Here is a 21,094-nt window from a genome sequence, read left to right as displayed (position 1 = left end):
GTGAAGCAAGTTGAAGAAAATGAAATGGACGTGGAAAATATCTAGTGGATAATTATCAGGTAGGAGATAAACCAAGATTTCTGTGTTTCGGCAAATTGAGCAAGGCAGTGTTCCAAATGGGTGACCCTGGAGGAAGCTGCCGTGTCATAGTGAGGGGGTAGAAGCCAGGCATCCAGGAAATAGTTATTGAGGGTTCATTCTGTGCACGGTGCTATGGAAAATGCAGACTGGACTAGTTAGCTAAGGCATACAGAGTGACCTTTAAGTGACTTGCAGCTAATTTAAGAGAATTAAGATTTGCACACTTGAAACAGGGCAAATAATGCAGAAAGGCACATGAGTCAGTGGCAGAGGAGTAGTCTAAACAGTCATGACTGTAGGAATGCAGCGTAGAGAGGCTGGTTATTACAGGGTGGTTTGGTTTGTTCTGGGAAGAGGAGGACGTGCTGCCCGCCTGGAGCCTAGAAGGACCTAGAATTTCCATAGGCGTGAGAGGAGAAAACATAAAGACTCACCAATAAGTGAGCATGCACCAGGGGTACAAGGGCTGAAAACTTTGAAGGTAATAGGTTGGCATATTTTGGGAACCAAACAGATGCAGCTGTTACTGACAAGTGGTTTAATTGGATTCTGCCCTTAGGTCTAATAGAAATTCATAAGCTTAGGGCAACAGCAAGCAAGGATCCTGTGTTCTGTTTAAGTGTAGTAGAGCCCTGATCATCATAGTTCTTATGGCAAAGGTGCGTTTTATTCTGTATAAATTTTCTTAATCGATCCTGTGTGCTCTTGCCCCATGATTCTTGAACCCTTTCTTCTTCAGGGTCGGAGGGACAAGGAGAAACCTATTTATCCATAAAACAAACTCATATAGTAGCATAAACCTTAATGCTCACACACTCTTATGAGGTAGGGTGTGGTTTGGATAGGTACAATGCCTACTAATAAATAGAACCCATCCTAGGATCTCTTTAGAAGTCCTTGCATATTTAGTCTCATCGAACACGATAACTTAAGGGAGGATATTAAAAAAAATCTGAACACAAGGAAGACTCTCCAATGTGCATTCAGCTTTTGAGATGTGGTAGGAGGCTCTGGTGTTTGTTCTCGGTTAACCTCAGGAACAGGTCAACCAAGATTTTTAATGCCGATGAAGGCTTCATTTCTTCTACAACCACTCTTTCTTCTTGATGATCTATAGGTCCAGGAAATCCAAATGTGAGTGCCTACCATGTATGTATCTGTACAACTGGGGGAAAAAAAGTGTGCTCTACAGCTCATCTTCTCATTAGTGTTGGGATGGGCCATTGTCATAATCTGGCCCTCTTCCTATCCTAGTTTTTTCTCCTTGTGATTCTACAGTGAACCGTAACTGTTTTTGCCTTTTTTAAAGTTCAATTTTAAGAAGTCTTGTGATGATATTGTACAGAGTTCAGCATAATGAGTAGGTCAAGTGTCTCGTGGTTTATTTGCATGTTTCATAGCTTTGAAGATAAAAGTAAAAAAAAGTATTATTTTGCAGATTATTTTTCCGAGAGTTGAGAGGACACTTGGTTTCCCTGAGGAATTCTAGGATTTCACAGGCGGTTCTTTGTGTTTTTGAGAGCAGTCTGAATGTGGTTGGCAGGGTGGCCTGAGGAGGAAACGCATTTTAAATGCAATTTAGTACAGCTCCATAATCCCTTACCTGCAGTTTGAAAAATCAGAAAGCCCTGGAAACTGAAAGCATTTTTGTAGGTTTGTACAAAACTTGTTGGATAGCGAAACGTGACCTGAACTAACTTGAGAGTATTTCTGGTTTTACTAGAACACTTAATATAACTATTCATACATATCGACGCACACATGTGAACATTCGGTTATGGGAGCTGCCCCCACCCCTACTGGGAATGTCATGCAATAATTGGAATACTCAGAATCATCTGAGAAAAAAGAGTCCCATAACACATTTGGCCCCAAAGGCTTCTGAGAGGGGTGTTAGCTTCCTGGGGCTGTAGTAATAAAGTACCACAACCCATGGGGCTAGAAACTTGGAATTTACAGTCTCAGTACTAGAGGCTGGAAGTCTGAAATCAGGGTGTCATTGAGCCTATGGTCTCTCTGAGGGCCCTGGGTAAACTCCTTCCTTGCCTCTTCTCCCTTCTGGTGGTTGCCCACAATCCTTGGCCTCCCTTGGCTTGTAGAGGTGTCTGTCCAGTCCCACGGCCACCTTCTCCCTCTGTGTCCTTACATCATCTTCCCGTGTGCATAACTGTCTCTGTGTCTACATTTCCTCTCTTATAAGGACACGGTCACGCTGGATTAGGGCCCGCCTTAATGACCTTATTTTAACTTGGTTACCTCTGTAAAGGGCCTGTTTCCTAACAAGGTCACAGTCTGAGGCTCTGGCGTTAGGGCTGCAACATGTCTTTTTGACGGGATGTGATTTAGCCCATATCACAGGGAACAGTTCAAGACGAGCTATTCTGTTCTTTCTCTGTGTTCAGACCAGCACCAAGTTCAGGACCTTTGCCTCATGGCTTTCCTGGTGTTGTGTCACTCGTGGGGCTGCCTCTTCAGACTTTAGAAGCTGTCAAATGTCACGCCAACTCCACGTAAGGGAGGAATCCCTTCTCTCAGAACCTGCCTGTGAGAAGAAGACAGCTTCTTGCAGAGAGAACTGGACTGGGTTTGGGGTTAGCCCCTGAGGCACTTCTGGCACCACAGCCACTCCCACCCTTGAGGCACTTCTGGCACCACGGCCACTCCCACCCCTGAGAGGTCTAGAATGTTCCTATGTATATCAGAAGAAGGATTGTACAGAAAGTGCTTAGGACAGTGCTTGGCACACGGTAAACACTCCAGGGCAGAGAGGTCGGTATTTTCATGTGCATAGGCGATGTTTAGCGGTGTGCATAACCGTCCTTCGATTCCCTCTTCTCTCCACCCCTTACCCTGTCTGCCCCCCAAAATTGGCCCCATGAGGCTGCTCTCAGCATGATGGTGGTGGTTCAGTAATCTGCATGGTGTCTCCCTCTGCTAGACCTTTGTTCCTGACCACCCAGCACACGGGGGTCTCAGCAGTGTCCACCTCTGCGATGCCAGGGGCCACCGATGACCTCCGTGTGCCACCTTTAGTTCTAGCAACCCGGAGAGTGCAGTGACAGCCAAAGTCAAGCACAGGCTGTGCTCTGGGAACTGACGACTCTTCCAGAGTTAATTAAACACAGCTTTTCCTCTCTGTTTCGTTAATGAAGGCTGAATTCCCCGACTAGTTCCCTGCCTTAGAATTGGCCTTCTTTTCTAGTTCAGCACAGTTCGGTGTTGATTCTCCTTTGGCATCAAGTTCAAAGTCCCTCCGATTGACCAGTGGTATTTCTTTTCAGTTAGAAAGGGCACAGGTAGAAGTAGCCAAGGAATTGACTTCAGTGTTACAGGAAAGTGATGACTTTGGACGTCTTCTCCCATCTTGGTGACTTTAGTGAAATTCTGTGTTTGTGTCTCTGTTTTTTAAGGCTACTGACTTTATAAATTAGGGGTAGAGGGAGATAACTTATAAACAGTGAGATACAGTTAAGCAGTTAGGAAGGTATCTTTTTGCATTTTTGTTTTATGAAGTTCAAGTCGGGTTGACTTTTCTTTCCTAACCATGAAGGGAGTTGATGAGCAGGTGTCAGCATCCCACCAGAGTCAAGTCAGAGCAAACCGGTGGACTGAGCTGATTTGAATTGTTCTGAATTGTTCCAGTTAATCATGACTGTGGGCAAATGCCATCAGGGTCCAGATACTGCCAAGTGAGCGGTATCCGGAAAAAGAGGCGTAGGCTGCTTTGCGAAGGGGCCATCTTGAGACAGGGTCAGGGCACTGATGGGAATATTAGAATGTTTCATGATTAATCTCATGAACTGCATAATTTTTCATAGGATTAGTATTCTCTGTGACACAAAACTTCTTATGTAGATGACTTTGCATGTGCCCAGCATAGATTGCTTCCTCTAGCTGGATAGTTAATAGATTAAGCAAATTCCCTTTCTATTTCTGCTAGAGTATAAAATATTACTTAAATAGTAGAATAGGACTGTATGGTTTTCAAAGAACTTTTCAGCATTTAGGTCCCACCATCATATAGGACTCTATAAGACTCAAACCTCTGGTCAACCAGCCCAGGATTCTCTTATTAGCGGGAGCCAGAAGGAAAATACTAGAGACAATATGAGTCTCCCCTCGGGTGGTTAAATGCGAGGGCCATATATATTGCCCTCTAACTTGATAGCCATTTCTGTATCTGTGTGAACATGTTTACCTGTCCATAAAATTTCTGCCTATACTGCCTCTTGGAACTTCTGTCTATTTTCCTTCTTTGGAGTTCTAGAAATTCATTACCCTCTGTGTGAAACAATTTACATAAACATTTACCAACTGCTAACACTTCTGCAGGCAGGGATTAGTTCTGTGGAGCGTTTGGTAAGTGAATATACAAATACTTTAGAGAAAAGTTGTCCACACAATATACCCCCTGCAACTATGACCCACAATTGGACCGCCGAGTGACCAGATATAGGTGGCAAGGAACAAGGAGAGAGTTGGTCCTAACTAGAGATTTGAAGACAGGAGTGAATGAGAAGGCTTCAGGATGAGAGCAAACTGCTCGTTGCTCCAAACAACAAAAGCATAACTAAAGTATCCAAAAGTGTGTTTTTTTCAGCAGCTTTATAGAATATGCCTAAACTGTAAAGTTTTAATGCTTCTTTTACCTGCTTCAGACCAACATAAGAATGATTTGTCTATAAATTGACCCGTTGCTTTGTTCTATTTATTGAAGGATCGTACGCATTCAGGAGTGACTAACTCGTTGTCAGTATTGGTGACAAGTGATATATTTCAGAGTATACTTCATGCCTTTCAGTGTAGAATGCCATTCAGGCTGGAATGTACATGCGTATTCTTTCACAGATGTTCAGTAATCATTCATTTAAAGCAGTTTTCTGGGTATAAAAAGTATGGGAAGCTCTTTTGGGTTCGTTATTGTGGTATAGACTAGTCACGAAATTACAGGGTTCAGTGTCTGATCAAAGAGCGTATTATAGTTGAAGCATATGTGTAGCTATTATTGGTATTTGAATTTTTTGTATTTATAAAAGTAGAACTTGCTCACCAATAGGAATTTTAGAAAGAATAACCATAAAGAAGGAAATAAACATAATTCCTTAAGTTACCATTTAGAGAGAACAACTATTAACTTTAGCTATGTTTTTCTCAGTACTTTCATATATATATAGAATTAGTCACATTTTAGATCTACTTATTTCCTAATTTTTAAACCATGATTATTTTCTCTCATTAAAAATATTCTTTGAAAACATGATTTTAATGTTTTATAAATACTCTAGCCCATGATTATACTGTAATTTATTTAATCATTTCTCTATTAGACTAGAAGGTTGCTTCTAATTTTTTCTTATTATGTATGATGCTGTAATGAGTATCTGTTGCAATAAATATTTGCCAGCGTCTCTGATTATTTCCTTGGGATTAATTTTTAGAAATAGATTTGTTGAATCAAAGGCATCATCTCTTTGGGTGTTTTTGATACCTCCCGCCATATTGCTTCTCAGAAAATCTGTAATAATTTCTTTCCAGTGGCAGAATATTAAAATGTCTGCTTCTCTTTAGAAAGTGTTAACTTCTTTGTATCTTTGATAGTTTGTTAGATGAAAGCTTCAGTCTCGATATGGTTGCATTATATTCACGTGTTTTTATTTCTTCTCTCATGTTATTTGGGCAATTTTTTCCTTATTTTGTATTTTGCGTTATTTCTTTATCAGTAATTCATGTACCACTGACTATAATAGTGAAAGTGGAAAAGCACGAGGACACCTACAAACCAGGTTTTGCAACGAAACTTTCTCTTGGGTGAGCTAAGTCTCAGTGTGTCAAATACATCAGGTAGTCAAGATGAATTTGGCATGTGGTGCTATGTGACATGCTACATTCGCCCTCTGCTCTTTGCAAACTGGAATCACAGACATGAGTGATCCTTATACAGGCTGTCCCGGTAGAGTATTGAGCAACTTCATTTTACAGGAAAAAATTATTGCTTTCTTCAGGTTGTGGTTGCTCCCTAAGGAGGAAAAATGGTTGAAAATGAAGACTTTTCTCATTGTTGTTCTATATATTGGAAGGACGCCTTTCTAGCTGGTGGTCAAGGCAGTGTCATTGCAACCTGGCTGCAGTCTGAATGTCCTTTGCCCACTGCAGGCAACTCTGCCTTCTCCCCCACCCCTCCTCACTGCCTTGCCTCCTTTAAAATATGTGGATCTCAGCAAAGACTAGTCTGATAAAAACAGGTAAATAATCATTGCAAAAGGCCTAGCCTTTATAGATTCTTGTTTGTCACAGAACTTCAGTGCGTCAGATGGAAAGGGTCACGCATCACCCCATTAATGATGTATCAGGACTAACTGTCCTTGGTCAGTGTGTCCCAGGAGGATGAGCAGTGGACAAATCCAGAAAGTCTTATTTTCACCTCTTGCAGAGAAATGACCCCATCTGCGCTGTTTTTGCTTAATGGTGATGAAGCTGGAATGAGACCAGTCTCCGCATTCTTTGAACCTAGTTGAGGTCAGTGCAGGTCGTAGTCCTACAGTCTATTAGAGAGAGACCCAGAGAGGGGAAACAGAATTTTCAGCTCTGAGCTCCGTGTTGAGAATGAATAAGATTTTTGACCAAGGTCTCTTGGTGACTTCTCATGAGAGAGCAAGTCCTTGTGTATTTTCGTTGAGCATCTAGGCATGTTAGGATTCCTTAAGATTACATTCCAGGTAATAGGACCTGTCTTCTAGCCATTGATTTCCTGTACTTTCTGGTGTGTCTCATGTATCCAAGATAAGGTGATGTCACCCTTCTATTTTTTTTTTCCCCCTCAAAAGTAATCTTTTGTGTGCAGGTGAGGTATCCTGTTTGTGAGTGAACAGATTGAATCTCCCAAGTATTTTTTTCCTCTGGACTTTACATACTCAGAACTACAGAGGAACCTGAGTTCCTTCAGGATAGGCTTTGTGTCCCTCCAACATAGATGTAGATAGAGATTTGGAGGCCGATTCTAACTTTGAGATTTCTAGTATAAATAACACAAAATCATTAGGATTCTCTAAAAACAGACCATTAGCACTGGATAGGCCTTGTCAGACTTATATATGAATGTAACATCACAGACATGGAGCGAGATTCCGGGGCCTCTTGTGTGGTGACCTGATTCATCTAGAGAGTTCTGTAAAAAGGACTTTAGTTATAAAGGCGAGGCCATAGCAATGCCTGGGAATTCACAGTCTCAGTATGAATCGTAAGGGCTGCTTTGTCTGTGGGTGCATCCTGCTCTTCTGCGGGTGACGTTGCTGGTCCAGTAAGGGATCAAAGCCCCAGTACCATTTCATAGTGGTCGTCCAGGCCTGAGAGTGGCAGGCCGGCATGGACGCCAATCTCTCTGCCTAACCTGTTCACCACATTCGTCTGGCCATCCACTTCTTCCGAGTACAGCTTTCTTTTTGATCCTCACCACCTCTGTTTAGACCTTTCTCACTCTTGGGTGCAGAAATCTTCCATCTGATCTCCCTGCCCATTGCTGCATCTCTTTATGATGAGTCTGATCATGAGTTTTCCCTGTTTCAGTAATCCCATGATGATGATAGTGGTGGTGGCTACCAGTGGCTAACATTTATTGTGTGCTCACACTGTGTAATTTTAGACACTATTGTAATTTTAATCTTCCGAACAGCTTCCTTTTAAGGGAAGGACTGCTGTTATCCCGTTACGTGGATGGTGAACCTGAGGCATGAAGAGGCAACAGGAGTTTTCCAAAGTCATCCGACTGCAGAGGGAGCTAGGATTGAGTTCGGCAGTGACGGCCAGCTCTTCAGTGGCATACAAGCCCCTTGCGGTGTGAGCTGGGGCTCCCTCCCCAGCTTACCTTTTCTTCCCAAGTCCTCCACCTGCCACTGGACCTTTCCTTATGCTCTTCCCTCTGGAAAGCTCTCACCTGCTCTTGGTCCTCACATCTCAGCCTCAGAGACGCCTCTTGGGCAGGGGTTGCCCGGATGGACCAGTGCATAGGAATCACTGGAAATGCTTGATAAACGAGGATTCCCAGGTCTCAGGTGACTGTGGCGTGCATGAGGTCAGGAACCACTGCTGCATCCCCAGGTACACGCTTGGTTCACTCTGTCATTATCGCCTTACTTCTCTGTGCCCCATTCAGATGAGGGCAGAGACAGCATCTTTTATTTCCCACACCTGTCTCCTTGCCTGGAATTACGGGAGGCATTCAGTAAATAGGATGTTGTTTGAACCGTAGTATCAGTTTCTTGTCTCCTTTTAAAGGCTGAAAAGAATGTGATAAACAGCTTCGCTGTGCAGAGAAAACAAAAGGTTTGCAAAATAGAATTTCTCTTCTAATCCACAAAACATCGAGCTTTTTAGAGAGTAATGATAATGCCAGCCCTGAATTGTACTGCATACCAGCCACTAGGACAGTAACTAGTTGCCAAGAGTGACTTTGGGTGAGCGTTGCTGTAAATGAGGTTACCAGTTTGATCAGCTCCATCCACATCCCCAGGGTGCGTCCATACAGCGGGGATCACGAAGAAGCAGGAAACACTAAGTGTGCGGTGCTCGGTGGCCGGCACCCAGTCTGTACTATGAGGTCATCAGTGTCAAATCAAGTCACCAAACACAGCAGAAGTAGGGGATTAGAAGGAGCAAGAGACACCCTCAAAATTCTCACAAGCTGGGGGAGAACAGAACCCCAATGACAGAGGCTACCATCTGTCGAGCACTTGTGCTGTGTGTTTGGTGCCGAGCTGGGTACTAATATTAGCATGTCATTTTCTCTGGTCTTCACAGTGACCCTCTGAGTTAGGAGGTGTCATTCTCACTGCATTCGTGAGCAGTCTGAAGAGTGACTAGGTGACTATCTGAAGGTCACTCTGATAGTTGGTAAAGCTGAGATTCGAGACGCCAGTGGAAATGGTCAAGAGCATCAAATGGAGAAGCACTGGCAGAGGAGGGCGAGGTGGTCTTCATCCCGCCTGCTTCCCTCCGTGCCCCGCCTGTGGTGTTTATCACAAAAGTAGTGTGTGTTAATGGATAACAACAACAAAATCTGCCGGCAGTGTTGAAGGCGGGTAACGTGGAAACCAGAGCCCTCTGCCCCTGTATTTGTACCCTGTCTCTGTAACTGCCCCGGAGCTACTTAGCTTGTGTCTTTCCTACATTTTCTGGTGGTCTAGGAGGAGGGAGGTAAGTTGCAAACAACTAACCACTGACTCAGGACTTTGCTAACCTAGCCAAGGCAGGTCATGTGCTGAAGGTCTGAGACGTACGGCTTCAGAGGGGCCTTGTGTGGAGTCATGTGACAAGTCACTGGGAACTGAAGTCCACTCTCACCACTCCTGCAGAGCATGTGTTCAGAAATTAAGGCTGTCAGGGCTTGAAACAACCTGCAGGCATTTGAGGTTTGCTGTCCCTTAGCCTTGGCGACCCCTCCTCGCTCCTGCCACACACTTTTGTTTTGGTTGTTGCTTAGTTGATATATTTTTGATACCTCGGAGGTAAGTTGGTTAGAAGCTGGTAACATGTATAGGAAAATATCAGCCCAGCGATGCTCAAGGGTGGTCTCTCACTCTCAGACTGTGGGCTCCCCCTTTGTGCCCTGCTGCAGAAAACCTCTTGGTAGAGTAGAGATTAGAGCCTTACTCTCTCTTGCTTTTCTATATTTTTAGGAAGTCGATCTGTGTTTACTTAGGATGGGTTGGGCTGTTGTTCTCATGAATGATGAGAAATGAGTTTGAATTGTTCTCAGATGCAAAATAGTCTAACTCAAAGGGATCATCCAGTTCAGTGGCTTTAAAATGTTTTTTTAAAGTTACAGAATCCAGTCCAAAAAAAATATTTAACATGGAAGCCTGATATATAAAACAGATTAAGATGGAATGGTAGGTAGCCTGCAGTCATCCTGAGATAGTTACGCAGAACGAAGGCTCTGCAGTTCAAAAACCACTGATTCAGCCCGACCCCTTTATCGTGGCGATACGAAAATTAAGGTTCAGCATGCCTGGACAGTGACTTGGTCAGGGTCCTATAGCCAGTTACTTGGAATGTTGAGAAGATCAGATCTCCAGGTGTGGCCTCCCCGCAAGGCAGATACTCAGCTCAGGCATCTCGTTCCTCCTCTTACAACAGCAAAGATAAAAATTAAGTCATAATAACAGATTTCTAGCAGCAACTCCTGCCCCTGGACTTTCCTGTGGTGGTCAGCGGTGTGGTATCTCGGCGAGGCCGTAAGCGTGCGCTGGGGGAGCCGGTGTCCGGAGCAGGCAGACCGGTAACCCTCCCTTCCCATCTCCCCTACTCAGTGTTTAACCTGGGGCAAGCAAGCGCTTGATTTCTCTGTCTCATTTTCTCATCTGAAAAAACACGCCAACTCTGTAAGCTTGCAGCGAGGATCAAATGAGATACTGCTTGTAAGTATCTTGCATGAGCCAGGCGTGGACTGGATGCTTCATGGTGACTGGGTGCTAGCCTTGTGGTAATGGTGCCACTGGTGCCAGTTGTGCTAATAATTGATTAACAGATTATAGTAGTATTGATTGCTGTTCAGGCTGCTCTGACATCTTCCTGCTCATTTTCTGATTCCCAGGGCCCTGTCCCATATCTCAGCTTTATGCTCCAGCATTTACCTTGCTGAAATGGACAAATGCGGTCATCTTCGCTCAGCGGGGCTAAGGAGGGCCTTTCATAAATGTCCATTGGTGACTTTTGTTGATTGAATCTTTTACCCACCCCTTTCCCCAGCTCACTCGCACTTGTGTCTCGCTCCTAGCAGAGCCCTCGGCATGTAGTCCACACTCAGTATGTATTCGTTGATGTGAATGGTACTGCTGTAACATCAGAAAGGGAGGAGGCGAGGAACTGGACACCAGTCTGGGCAGCTGTGCTCCTGACCACCACCCTTGAACGTACACCTTACAGTCCTTTCACCAGCCCATCCCGTGCCTTCTACTCCTCTCCCCTTGAATTTACACTCTACGCCTCCTAACCAGCCGACCCTGTGCTCGGTGCTCCCTCCCCTTGAACTTGTACCCCATTGTCCTTTCGCCAGCTCCCACCCCTTGGCCTCTCAAACCTTCACGCTGAATTCTCTTCCAGGGAGTTTCTTGGTTGATCTTTCATGTAGACACTCTTGTACCTACCTCTACCTGGATGAGCACTCAGGATGTGCCCAGGTATGCCTTTCTTGTTCCATCTGTGAGATACTGTCCCAAACTCAGAGACCTCGTTCTCAACCCCCAACTGCATGTGTCACTTTTTGCGACCTATTTAGGGGATACAAACTGAGATAAACGAATGATGAGTAGAAGAATGTGGATGTTCTTTTAAAGTGAATGGTTAGCTCTCTGTTGCAGTTACGTGGTTGGCAACAGTCATGATCGCCAGGGGTCACGAAATCAGAGACAGCAGGCAGCAGAGTTTGTGGAGTTCTCTATAACGCAGGCCTGCGTGTGCGTGTGCCGTGCATGTGCCTCCCTGGCATACCAGGACCCTGCTCTTGCGATATGAGATAACAGGCCGTAAGCTTTTTTTAGCAATAGCTTGGTGGTTGGAAATAGAAAAGTTTCTATAGCAAAAAAAAAAAAAAACCACCACCACCACCAAAACTCTTTAAATACCATCTAGAACACTGGTTCTCAGAGGGTGATTCCTGGATCAAGCGTATCAGCGTCACTGAGAATTTGACAGAAATGGAAATTCTAGGGTCTCACCCCGAACTTACTAGATTTTTGGGGCTGGGGCCCAGCAGTCTGTTTTAGATCCCCCCGCCCTCACCATCACCACATTTCTGATATGCTGAAGTCTGAGCACCACCGACCTAGCAATTGACTCCTACTTTGTCACTGGGTCCAAGGCTCTGATGAGGAAGGTGCTCTTGGGGTCTTAGGACCTAGATTAGGTCTGGCTCTTGGTTCTTCTTTATTCTAAGGCTGAGGGTGTCCAGGAAAGGTGCATCTGGTGAGATGATCTTTAATCAAGGCACCTTCTAAACCCAATGTTGAAAATGAAAGTTATACTCAGAATAGACTATAACTGAGCAAATGCTGTTGCTGTTTTGTATACAGGTGATGTGTTGTAGCTCCCATTAAGATGTATTTTGTGGGTAATAAATACCTCCCCTACACACACCCACACACGCCCAACAATATTTTCACTGACTTTTGATTTCTGATTTTTGGATATTGAGTATAGTCTTGTTAGTGCTGAACTTTTAATTTTATCATACCTTTCTTTTAAATGATCTCATGGTATATTTATTGAGGTATCAGATAAAGATCAATATATAGTCTTAAGCATTTAACGATGCTCTGTGATCTTTGGAAATGTCCTAAAGTTGCAAAATAGTGTTAATAGTCATGGTCTAGTCACTAAAGGATAATTCTCAAACTGGGTAGAAATAAATGATTGGCTATAGATAGATGAGTGAAAATTTGGGGATTGAGTACACAAGAATGCTTCTTTGGTTTTCAGGGTCTCAAATGTGAAATGGAAGAACCTGGATCCCAAATTCTAATAGTGATAGTTTGACTAGATGTGAGTTATCTCAGGTTACCAATACTAGCACATGTGCGTGGGTTTATCATACTCTAGTATAGAGTTCACATTAAGTAATCCTTTAGATACACTTTTTGCTAAAAGTTTTCAGTTTCGCAAGGAAATAATAGGAACTCTGGGATTTGTAGTCAGGAAACTCGAAATTTAATCTAGACTTTTTTTAAAAATTTTTGTTTAAATCTGTAAGATGAAAGTTTTTGCTTTATGAAAAATGTCTATTAACCATGACTAAAAGAAAAATATTTTTACCTACATAGTGGAAATCAGAAAATAAATGAGACAAACTAAATTTTCTAGCTGGATTTTCTAAATCTGAACATACACCATTTAATAATTTTTCTTGGAATCTGTTTAGGGAAAAAATTATGGTAGATTCTTTGAATTACTAATAGGGAAAATTATCTTTAAAGTGAGAATATGAGTTTTATGATATTTTTGCATTTAAGTAAACATTGTTTCTGGTTGATAGAAAGTTCTCTATATTTACTTAGTAGGCACGTCGAAAAAGTTACTGCTTCGTTCGTTTGTGGAATTTACATAAGCTGGGTTATTAACTGAAGTTTGCATTTTCAGTTAGGTTTTGGCTAATTTCTTTTTTGTAATTTTTAAGTGAAAAGTATAGTACTATTAAATCTGGAATATTTTCTTACAGTGATCCATACGTGAAACTTTCATTGTACGTAGCGGATGAGAATAGAGAACTTGCTTTGATACAGACAAAAACAATTAAAAAGGTAAGTGTCTATTCTTAATAAAATTTCATTTAAGTCATAACTTAATCCAATTAAATTATGTATTTGGGTTCTATAGGAGTGTATATTTTAAGTTTAAGATGGCAATATTTTTATATTAATCATCTCTCAGTATTAAATCTATAAATTCAACATAGATCAAACTTTTCAGTGTTAACCCAAGATATGGGGTCTGGCTTTTGGTTAAATGATTGTGAAAACAATATTCTTAAAATGAACATTCTTAAAAGTAGCATTTTTTCCCCCCTGCAAAGCAAAACAAAGATTTGTTGGCTTGTTATTTTTTATAAAGAAATTTAAAATAATATACTTTTAATGAAGTAGAGTAGCTTGGGGGATTGGCACAAAGGGAGTGTTTTCACTTGAAACAGGTATTTCCAAAGGAAGCAAAATACTTGTGTAGCCACATAAAAAATTAATAATAAAGCTATGTTTACGCGTGTGTATGTTTTACTTTTTAAAATTTTTCATACATGATTTCATTAAAGATGTTTCCATAATTATATATATAATACTTAGTCTGTATTTGGGGCATTTGTTGAAGATGCCTGTTTTCTGTCAGACATGCTGTCTTTATCTGTGCTTCAGTATTATTTATGGACTACTATTTTTTTCTCACCACCTTTAGGTGTTGAGATAATACTGTGTGATAAACACTTTCTGGAGATCATGATGGCTTAAAAAAAAAAAAAAGAAAAAGGTAGCTCTCCTGCTATTGTGCAGATGCCTTGGCTCTGTGACCAGGTCATTTTGTGTAAGGAACAGCAGTTGTAGTGTGTCCTCTACCTGGCATTAAAAATCTGTTTTGCAAACAGGAGCCAGTGTTTTGATTAGTGAGGAGGATGCCTGTGAAGGACGGAGGAGGCCATTGTTTGCTGCGTTAGGCGCTGTCACTGGTTCAGTTATCAGTGGAGGGAGGAGGCTGGGGACCTGGTGCCTGCCGAATGCGAAGGAAGGGAGCCGAGAACCAGAGCCACTGAAGTCGGTGATTTGGGATATTGCACTATTTTTAATTCGGAGAGGAGGCCCTCCTCCTCCTCCCCACGGTAGAGGGTGCAGCCCTGCCCGGCGGCGCGGCAGCCAGCCTCCTGGTTAGTATTTCCATGCTGCACTCGCTGGGGCTTAAGAACTGCTTTCATGCTCCTGTCCTCCCCTCCCCTCCCCTCTCCGCATGGCTGCATGCCTGGCCCTTCCTGAGTTTCGTGGTCTCACGTTGTCATCTTCCCTCACCTGTCCTCTGCTTCCTCCCCTCTGCAATTCTGTGAAGCTGGTTCCCACACTGCTGCAGCCCGTGGCAGGCCTGGGCCTGCCCTGCCTCCCTCCCTCTGACTGCCTGGCGCCTCTCTCCCTTCCTCCCTTCTCTGTTTCTCTTCCCCCCTATCCCCTCATCACCGTCCAGGCTCCATTCACAGCTGAAAGTATGAAACCCGTTATTTAGGATTGCGTTCACTGTTGAGTTGTGGGTGGGGAAAGAGCTGGGTTTTTAAAAAAAATGCCAGTTCAACGTTGTAGGAATTCAGTGTTTTTTATTTTTTATGGCATGTTGTGTTCATTTTTTTGTTTGTTTGTTTGCGTCTTCCTGCACTAGTATAGTAAAGGAAATAAAATAGGTTGAGAAAGGCAAATATTCTGATGACAAAATATCCATAGCCATTGATGAGGTTATGATTTTTCAGTCTCAAATTTTTACATATTTTTTGAGAGATATTTAAGAGTATTATGCATGTCCAAATGCATATGTTTATATATATTCTTTCATAGAGCTGTTTCTTCTTAATTTCGAAGACCATTTGGCAGTCCATCTATTGTCTATGCTGAGGACAAAGTATCATTTCCATGTCCTTATGCGATAGATATTTAAAGAGATTGACATGAAGTTAAATGGATGGATGAATGGATAGAAAGATCAAAGAGTAGGGAGATGAATATTTTTAAACCTGGTTATTTTGGGAAAAAAGATAATCACTTCTGGTTTATAACTGGCAGGGTTTTTTTTTTTTTTCTTTTTTATATGATGTGATCATTAATATTGTTGTTATAAAATGTTCTTTGGATTTTAGTATTTATGTAAATAGTGAACACTTCCACTCTTCTACCACCTTCTTCATTTCTCTCCAAAATGGATTCGTGGCAGGTCGAGGGACATGAACAAAGTTTATTTCCTTCTTGATAGAATAATCATATCAACGTTAATTTCTTGAAGTATATCTTTATATTTTCACAACAATGGCTCTTTCTAGGTCTCTGACATTATTCCTTGTGATTGGTAGCTTGCAATTTATGATTTCTTATCTGTGAATCATCTGTTTCATAAGTACATCCTCTCCCTATCTAGTTTAGTTTATAGAATAATCTCAAATAATTGACGAAGTGCTTCTTTTATCACCATTTTGAAAATCTCTTCGCTTTTTCTTAATCAAAAAATGTTTAAGCAAATATGTGGACCGCTTTGTACTAGTAACTGTTAATATTTCAAAGACTGTAAAAGATATTACAAGATAATCTCTCTTCCAGACGCTGAACCCAAAATGGAATGAAGAATTTTATTTTAGAGTAAGTTTTTCATTTTTTGTAACAATTGTTATTGATAACTAGATTGATATATTATCTTAACAGATTCATACTGAGTGAAAGCTATTAAATTTTTATTGTGAAATTTTTTTATTATGAAATATGTTTGGGTAGCCTCCTAATGTGTCCCAGTTTTTCAGACTGTGACTCGTAGTAACAAAATCTGAACTTGTTTCATTTGGGTATATTTTAGGGAAGTAAAAAGGAAGTTATCCAAATATCGTAGTTTTAGCTTTTCTACTCAATTTTTTCTTTAAAAAAATAAGGTAAAATATAGTTAAAAGAGTAGCTTAATTATTTCTGTGAGATGTACTTTATGAATTATTTTAGAGGTAGGGAAAAACAACAGAGGCAACACGATTAAAAAGAAGCCTAAAAATTACCAGTCATTTTCCAGTTAGGAAGGAAAATTTTTGAAAATCAAATATTTAGTGTGAGTGTATTTGTATAGTATAAAATTACTTCTGGAGTGTAAATATCACTGAATTAAGTAAAATTTTCTTAACCTTTTGTGCTTAATATCTAGAATAACTATATATAGAAATGACTGAATCCAGTGAATTAACGGAGATTACTATTTAGTGAATTTTTCTGGTGGTTGCTGGTTTTTTTGGTTGTGGTGGTTTTGTTTTTTGGTACTGAAATTTTGGAAATATTAAACCGCTCAGCTATTTAATAAAAAGAAAAGGATTTTTTCTCTTCAAATTGAATGTTTTCATTGTCTGTATAGCTGTGATATTAAAAAGTACTTTACCTTCAGAAATGCTCCAGATGAGACCTTGTCGATTCCCAAAGAATAGGATTATCATTTAGACCTATTATAATTTCGTCCTGATTTGTTCCTTTCAGTCACGATAGTATTTTATGTGCTCTAAACTTAGTTCACAATATACATCTGTTTTCTATTATGTTCAGGGCTGAAATATGGCATTGATATTCTAATACTTGATGAGATCCTATATGTAGCCTCTTCCAGATGTATTTTAAATTACTTCATGAAGGACTGGAAGGCTAATGGGGACAGATAGATGTTATTGGCTCTTAGTTACCTCTCAAATACAGCTTTCCACTTGTAAAAGTCCTAATTACTTAGACTACCTTCAGTTTAACACCTTGGTCACATTTATGTAAATTTTAGTACATCCAAAATTTTTTTTCAACTAATCTTAGCTATAGGCATATGTAAACTCTATTTCCGTGGCTTTTTTTTAAGGGCTTTGTTTTATTCATCCTATAAGTCTTTCTTGAATGCCTACTGTCTGCTGTGTGCCGGCTCCTGCCACAGCCCTTCGCAGGGCTTAGGTAGACACTGACCTCCCCATCCATCTCCATGCTCTGTCACTAGGCTAAGGGCAGGTCAAGGGGCAGGAAGCAGAAGTCATACTCTCTGTGCTGTATCATCCAACATCATTTCATTCCACTCTCCATCGTGAAGCAGCCGAGGCTCACCAACAATACTCGGTCCCATGTCAGGCTCTGCCACATGCAACCGTTCTGACTCTAGAAAAGCCCCCCGAAGACTCCCATTCTCTGCAGGTTCCTCATCTCTCCTGTAGGAGAGAGAGGCCCTCACTGGATAGGGCCATTTCCAGGACTTCCATGTAATAATATAAACAAGAATACCTACCACCATGTCTCACCTGTGGTTGGTACTCACAGAATGATACTTGAGTCTGAATGAGGATACCTGACACTTTGGGGAGGTTTTGGTAAAGAGACAGAAAGAAGCAGAAAGACATCGAAACCCCAGTAGCTCTGATATTGACCCCACAGTTGCGGGAAGTGGGGACAGCTTTCCGTTCCTTCTCTCTCTCATGGTTCAAAGCATGGGCTCTGGAGACAAATGGGTCAGACTTGGCTGGGGTTCAGTTGCCCTGGATACTAGCTGTGGTCTCTTCGGCAAGAATCTTTACCCTCATGGTCTCAGCTCTGATTGTGAAGTTGGAATGATAGTTAATATATCATAAAGTTGCTGTCGCACTTGAGATCATGTGTTTTTGATATTTAATAAGGTAGCACCTAAAAAATAAGATAAGTATACAGGCATAAAATTGTTTTTACGGTTTTCATTGTTTTTATCATTGCTGTTATTACTATTATTACTTATCAGGCCTAAGTGATCTCAGGCATAGACCTTGTGAAGCTCGAGCCTTTGTCTAGAGACACGAGCATGATTTTTATAGAGAAGATTGAGAAACTCTTTAGAATTATCCTTTCTTATATTAGAAAAGCAACAAAAAGCATTTTCTTCTATTGTGCCTACATGTTAGCATAGAACTGTATAGAAATCAGTGATAGAAAACTTGATTTAGTAGGTCCAGGGTTTCCAGAAGAGATCAGTTGTTCTGATTACACAGTTCATTGGGTGCATTATAAGTCATTCTATTCTTGGTCTCTTGTTTTATCCTTTGAATTATTTCTGCCCATTTTTGAAGTACTATTTATGTCCCTATAGGTAAACCCATCTAATCACAGACTCCTGTTTGAAGTATTTGATGAAAACAGATTGGTAAGTGGGTCCCATTTTTCATTTTTGCTTTATTAATTAAAAAATTAATTTTTAGAGCTGTATCTTTTAAAATTCAGTGTTTATGTAGTACTTCTGACAGTATATATGCCACATCCCAAGACTTTATTTTTGTGTGGCTAGGACAGAAAATTTATTTGTATAAATGCATGTTTTTATCATAATTAATATTTTTGTGTGGCTAGGACAGAAAATTTATTTGTATATATGCATGTTTTTATCATAATTAATATTAGTGAAAGACACCTGGATGATTTAATAATAAAAGCATATGCTTATGCTCTTCTACTGAAATACAGAATGGTAGGCAGATCTGTAAAGAGGGCACCACTCATAAAAACAAAGCTTTCAGTGATTTTAAATATGAGCCAGACTACAATGCTGCCACCTATTCAACAGTGAATTAATTGATGGTGATTCTTTTTTTGGGAAAATAAAAATCTAATTAACAGTAGATAGCAAAAAGTGAATCTATATTTAGCAGGTAAAATTAAGCTATATTTTAAAAGTAGTACTTTCTCAAGGGAAATTAGTAAAAAGTACCTTTAAAGAACCAAAGATATCCGTTTTATGCTTGAGGCATAAAACGGATACAGACTAACATTTTATATAGAGATCGATAACTCGATAAGATATAGATATATCTACACCTAACTGATAAACCTAAGATTTTGATTTAGAAATGGAATTTCAGAAGCAAATTTCACTTAAAGCATTTCGTCAGTTAAGTAACTAGAATGTATACATCAAGTACCCCTAAGTCAAGTGTTCCAACTCAGAAAATGAACATTGTTATGTTACGTGCAAGCTTTTAAGATACCCTCAAGTAGCAGTATAACTTAGTGCACTCTGTTGTCTAATTTACTTTCCCTGAAACTCCTGTATATTTTTTTGGTTAATGTGAATGTTCTCATGAATGCTGCTTGCTGCACGATTCGGCTGAAACTCCCAAGGTTCTGAATAGCGTGAGGTTAATATAGTATTTGCCTTAGAACACAACTCGCTTAATTCCCTGTCTTCGCAATTGAGGGAAGTGAAGTCTAGAGCCCTTATGTAATTTAAACACATCAGTCAGGCATAGTGCCCTGGTGGAACCTGCTGTTTTCCTAGTCTCAGGCCAGTGGTGATGAATAGCCAGATTTTTCACCCTGATTTTAAAAGTTGGGTGTGTCTTTAATCTCTTGTCCTTGGTATTATTCTTCAAATTAGCCAGTAGATTCTGGCCTACGATCCTGACGTCTTTTCTATTAAAAATATATTTGGGTTCTTGGTGGCTTCGCATTGAGTTCAATATTTTATACCTCGGGTGATAATTAGTCATACTGCATAACTAAGTCAGTTTTCCTGTGTGTATGAAGTTATTTTTTTTGTTAATTGAATGAGAGATTCTGCTGAGGGTGCAGCTCTTAGCACCCGCCTCTCTCATCCGGGGAAGACTGTGGATTAGGCAGTGTTCAGCAGAGTGACAATAAGTCCCTGGAGATAGAGATGCAGCCACAGACTAATCCTTATCTCTCATTTATTGAGTGTAATAACACTTCTTCAAGGTGAAGGAAGGGTCAGATTTGAGAGAAAATTGCCTCTTGTCAGATGTGTTCTAATTCATTATTTAATTTTCTTCTGTTAAGAGAAATTCACTGTAAAAAAATTTGAGTTTCACATTTCCATTATCCAACACAATGACTTGTCGAGATGACCTTGCCATGGGCCCTGAACTATACTTCCAAACCAAAAAAAGGCTTTGAATGCAGAGATCTAAGATATCCTGTGTGAATATAAACCCTATCTGAAAAATTGTTTTGTGACATTAATGCCTAGCTTTGCCTCAGGCCACCTGCAGTGGTGTTACTATGCAATGAATGCTGCTGGTGGTTTTTCTTCTTTAGCTATTAATCTAGCTAAGACAATACGTGACTGTAGTGGTACTTGGCAGTTTTAGCATTAAACAAACCAGCTTCCATTTCTCTCATAGAGATCATTTTTGGCATTTAAAACACATGCCTTTAGAAAACAGGTTTTGGTGTATGTAAACACAGGGTTAATATTCCACACCCTAGACTCCAGAGCTGTTGACAAAGTCGTACTTTGCAGATTTTAAAATAAATTTTTTGTCACTCTTCGCAGCCTGGTATTTTCCCCTCCTATTTTTTTTACTCCCTCCTAAATAAACCTCCTTGTTAAATAACTAATGTTACTGGATCATGGAAAATAGTAAATTTAAAACACAGAATATATCCAAGTTTACTATGAATCTGATGACACTTCTTTGAATGTGGGCTTTTATTTCTTAGCTCCTTTTTGGCCCTTTGCAAAAATAGCAAGATTCCATGTTTGTATCCCAACTGTGTTAATATTGCTGACTTTTTACTGGAAAACAGTCAGCGCTGGGCAGCCTGTTTTCTGTATGATATTTAAGTTAACTTATGGCAAAAACCACATGTACACCCTTCTTCAATTTTCCTTTCTTTTGGGGGATGGAGGGCGGTGGATGTAGTTGTTTTTTTTCCCCTCCTATCTGGCATGGGAGAGAAAATGTTTTCTACAGCTGGCTCCTTTTTCTCTGGTACTTGCATGTCTGACAATCATACTATGCATGAGATCAACACAC

The 21,094-nt window shown here is 40.7% G+C and overlaps 1 protein-coding gene across 3 annotated transcripts in view; it reads left to right on the top strand.

Moving 5' to 3' along the window:
• The window catches only part of NEDD4L (NEDD4 like E3 ubiquitin protein ligase), a 301,007-nt gene that overhangs the window by 146,471 nt on the left and 133,442 nt on the right, over nucleotides 1-21,094 (top strand). For all 3 annotated transcript variants that reach the window (XM_039840690.1, XM_039840700.1, XM_039840708.1), the window contains 3 exons: nucleotides 13,289-13,370; nucleotides 15,903-15,941; nucleotides 18,415-18,468. In XM_039840690.1, the coding sequence (XP_039696624.1) occupies nucleotides 13,289-13,370; nucleotides 15,903-15,941; nucleotides 18,415-18,468 (175 nt within the window). The remainder of the gene's footprint in view (nucleotides 1-13,288; nucleotides 13,371-15,902; nucleotides 15,942-18,414; nucleotides 18,469-21,094) is intronic.

The sequence above is a fragment of the Pteropus medius genome, unplaced genomic scaffold (assembly GCF_902729225.1).
Source record: "Pteropus medius unplaced genomic scaffold, Ma_sr-lr_union100, whole genome shotgun sequence".
In the NCBI taxonomy this organism is placed as follows: Eukaryota; Metazoa; Chordata; class Mammalia; order Chiroptera; family Pteropodidae; genus Pteropus; species Pteropus medius.
Note: the sequence above shows the minus strand (reverse complement) of the source record. Positions and strands in the feature narration are given on the sequence as shown.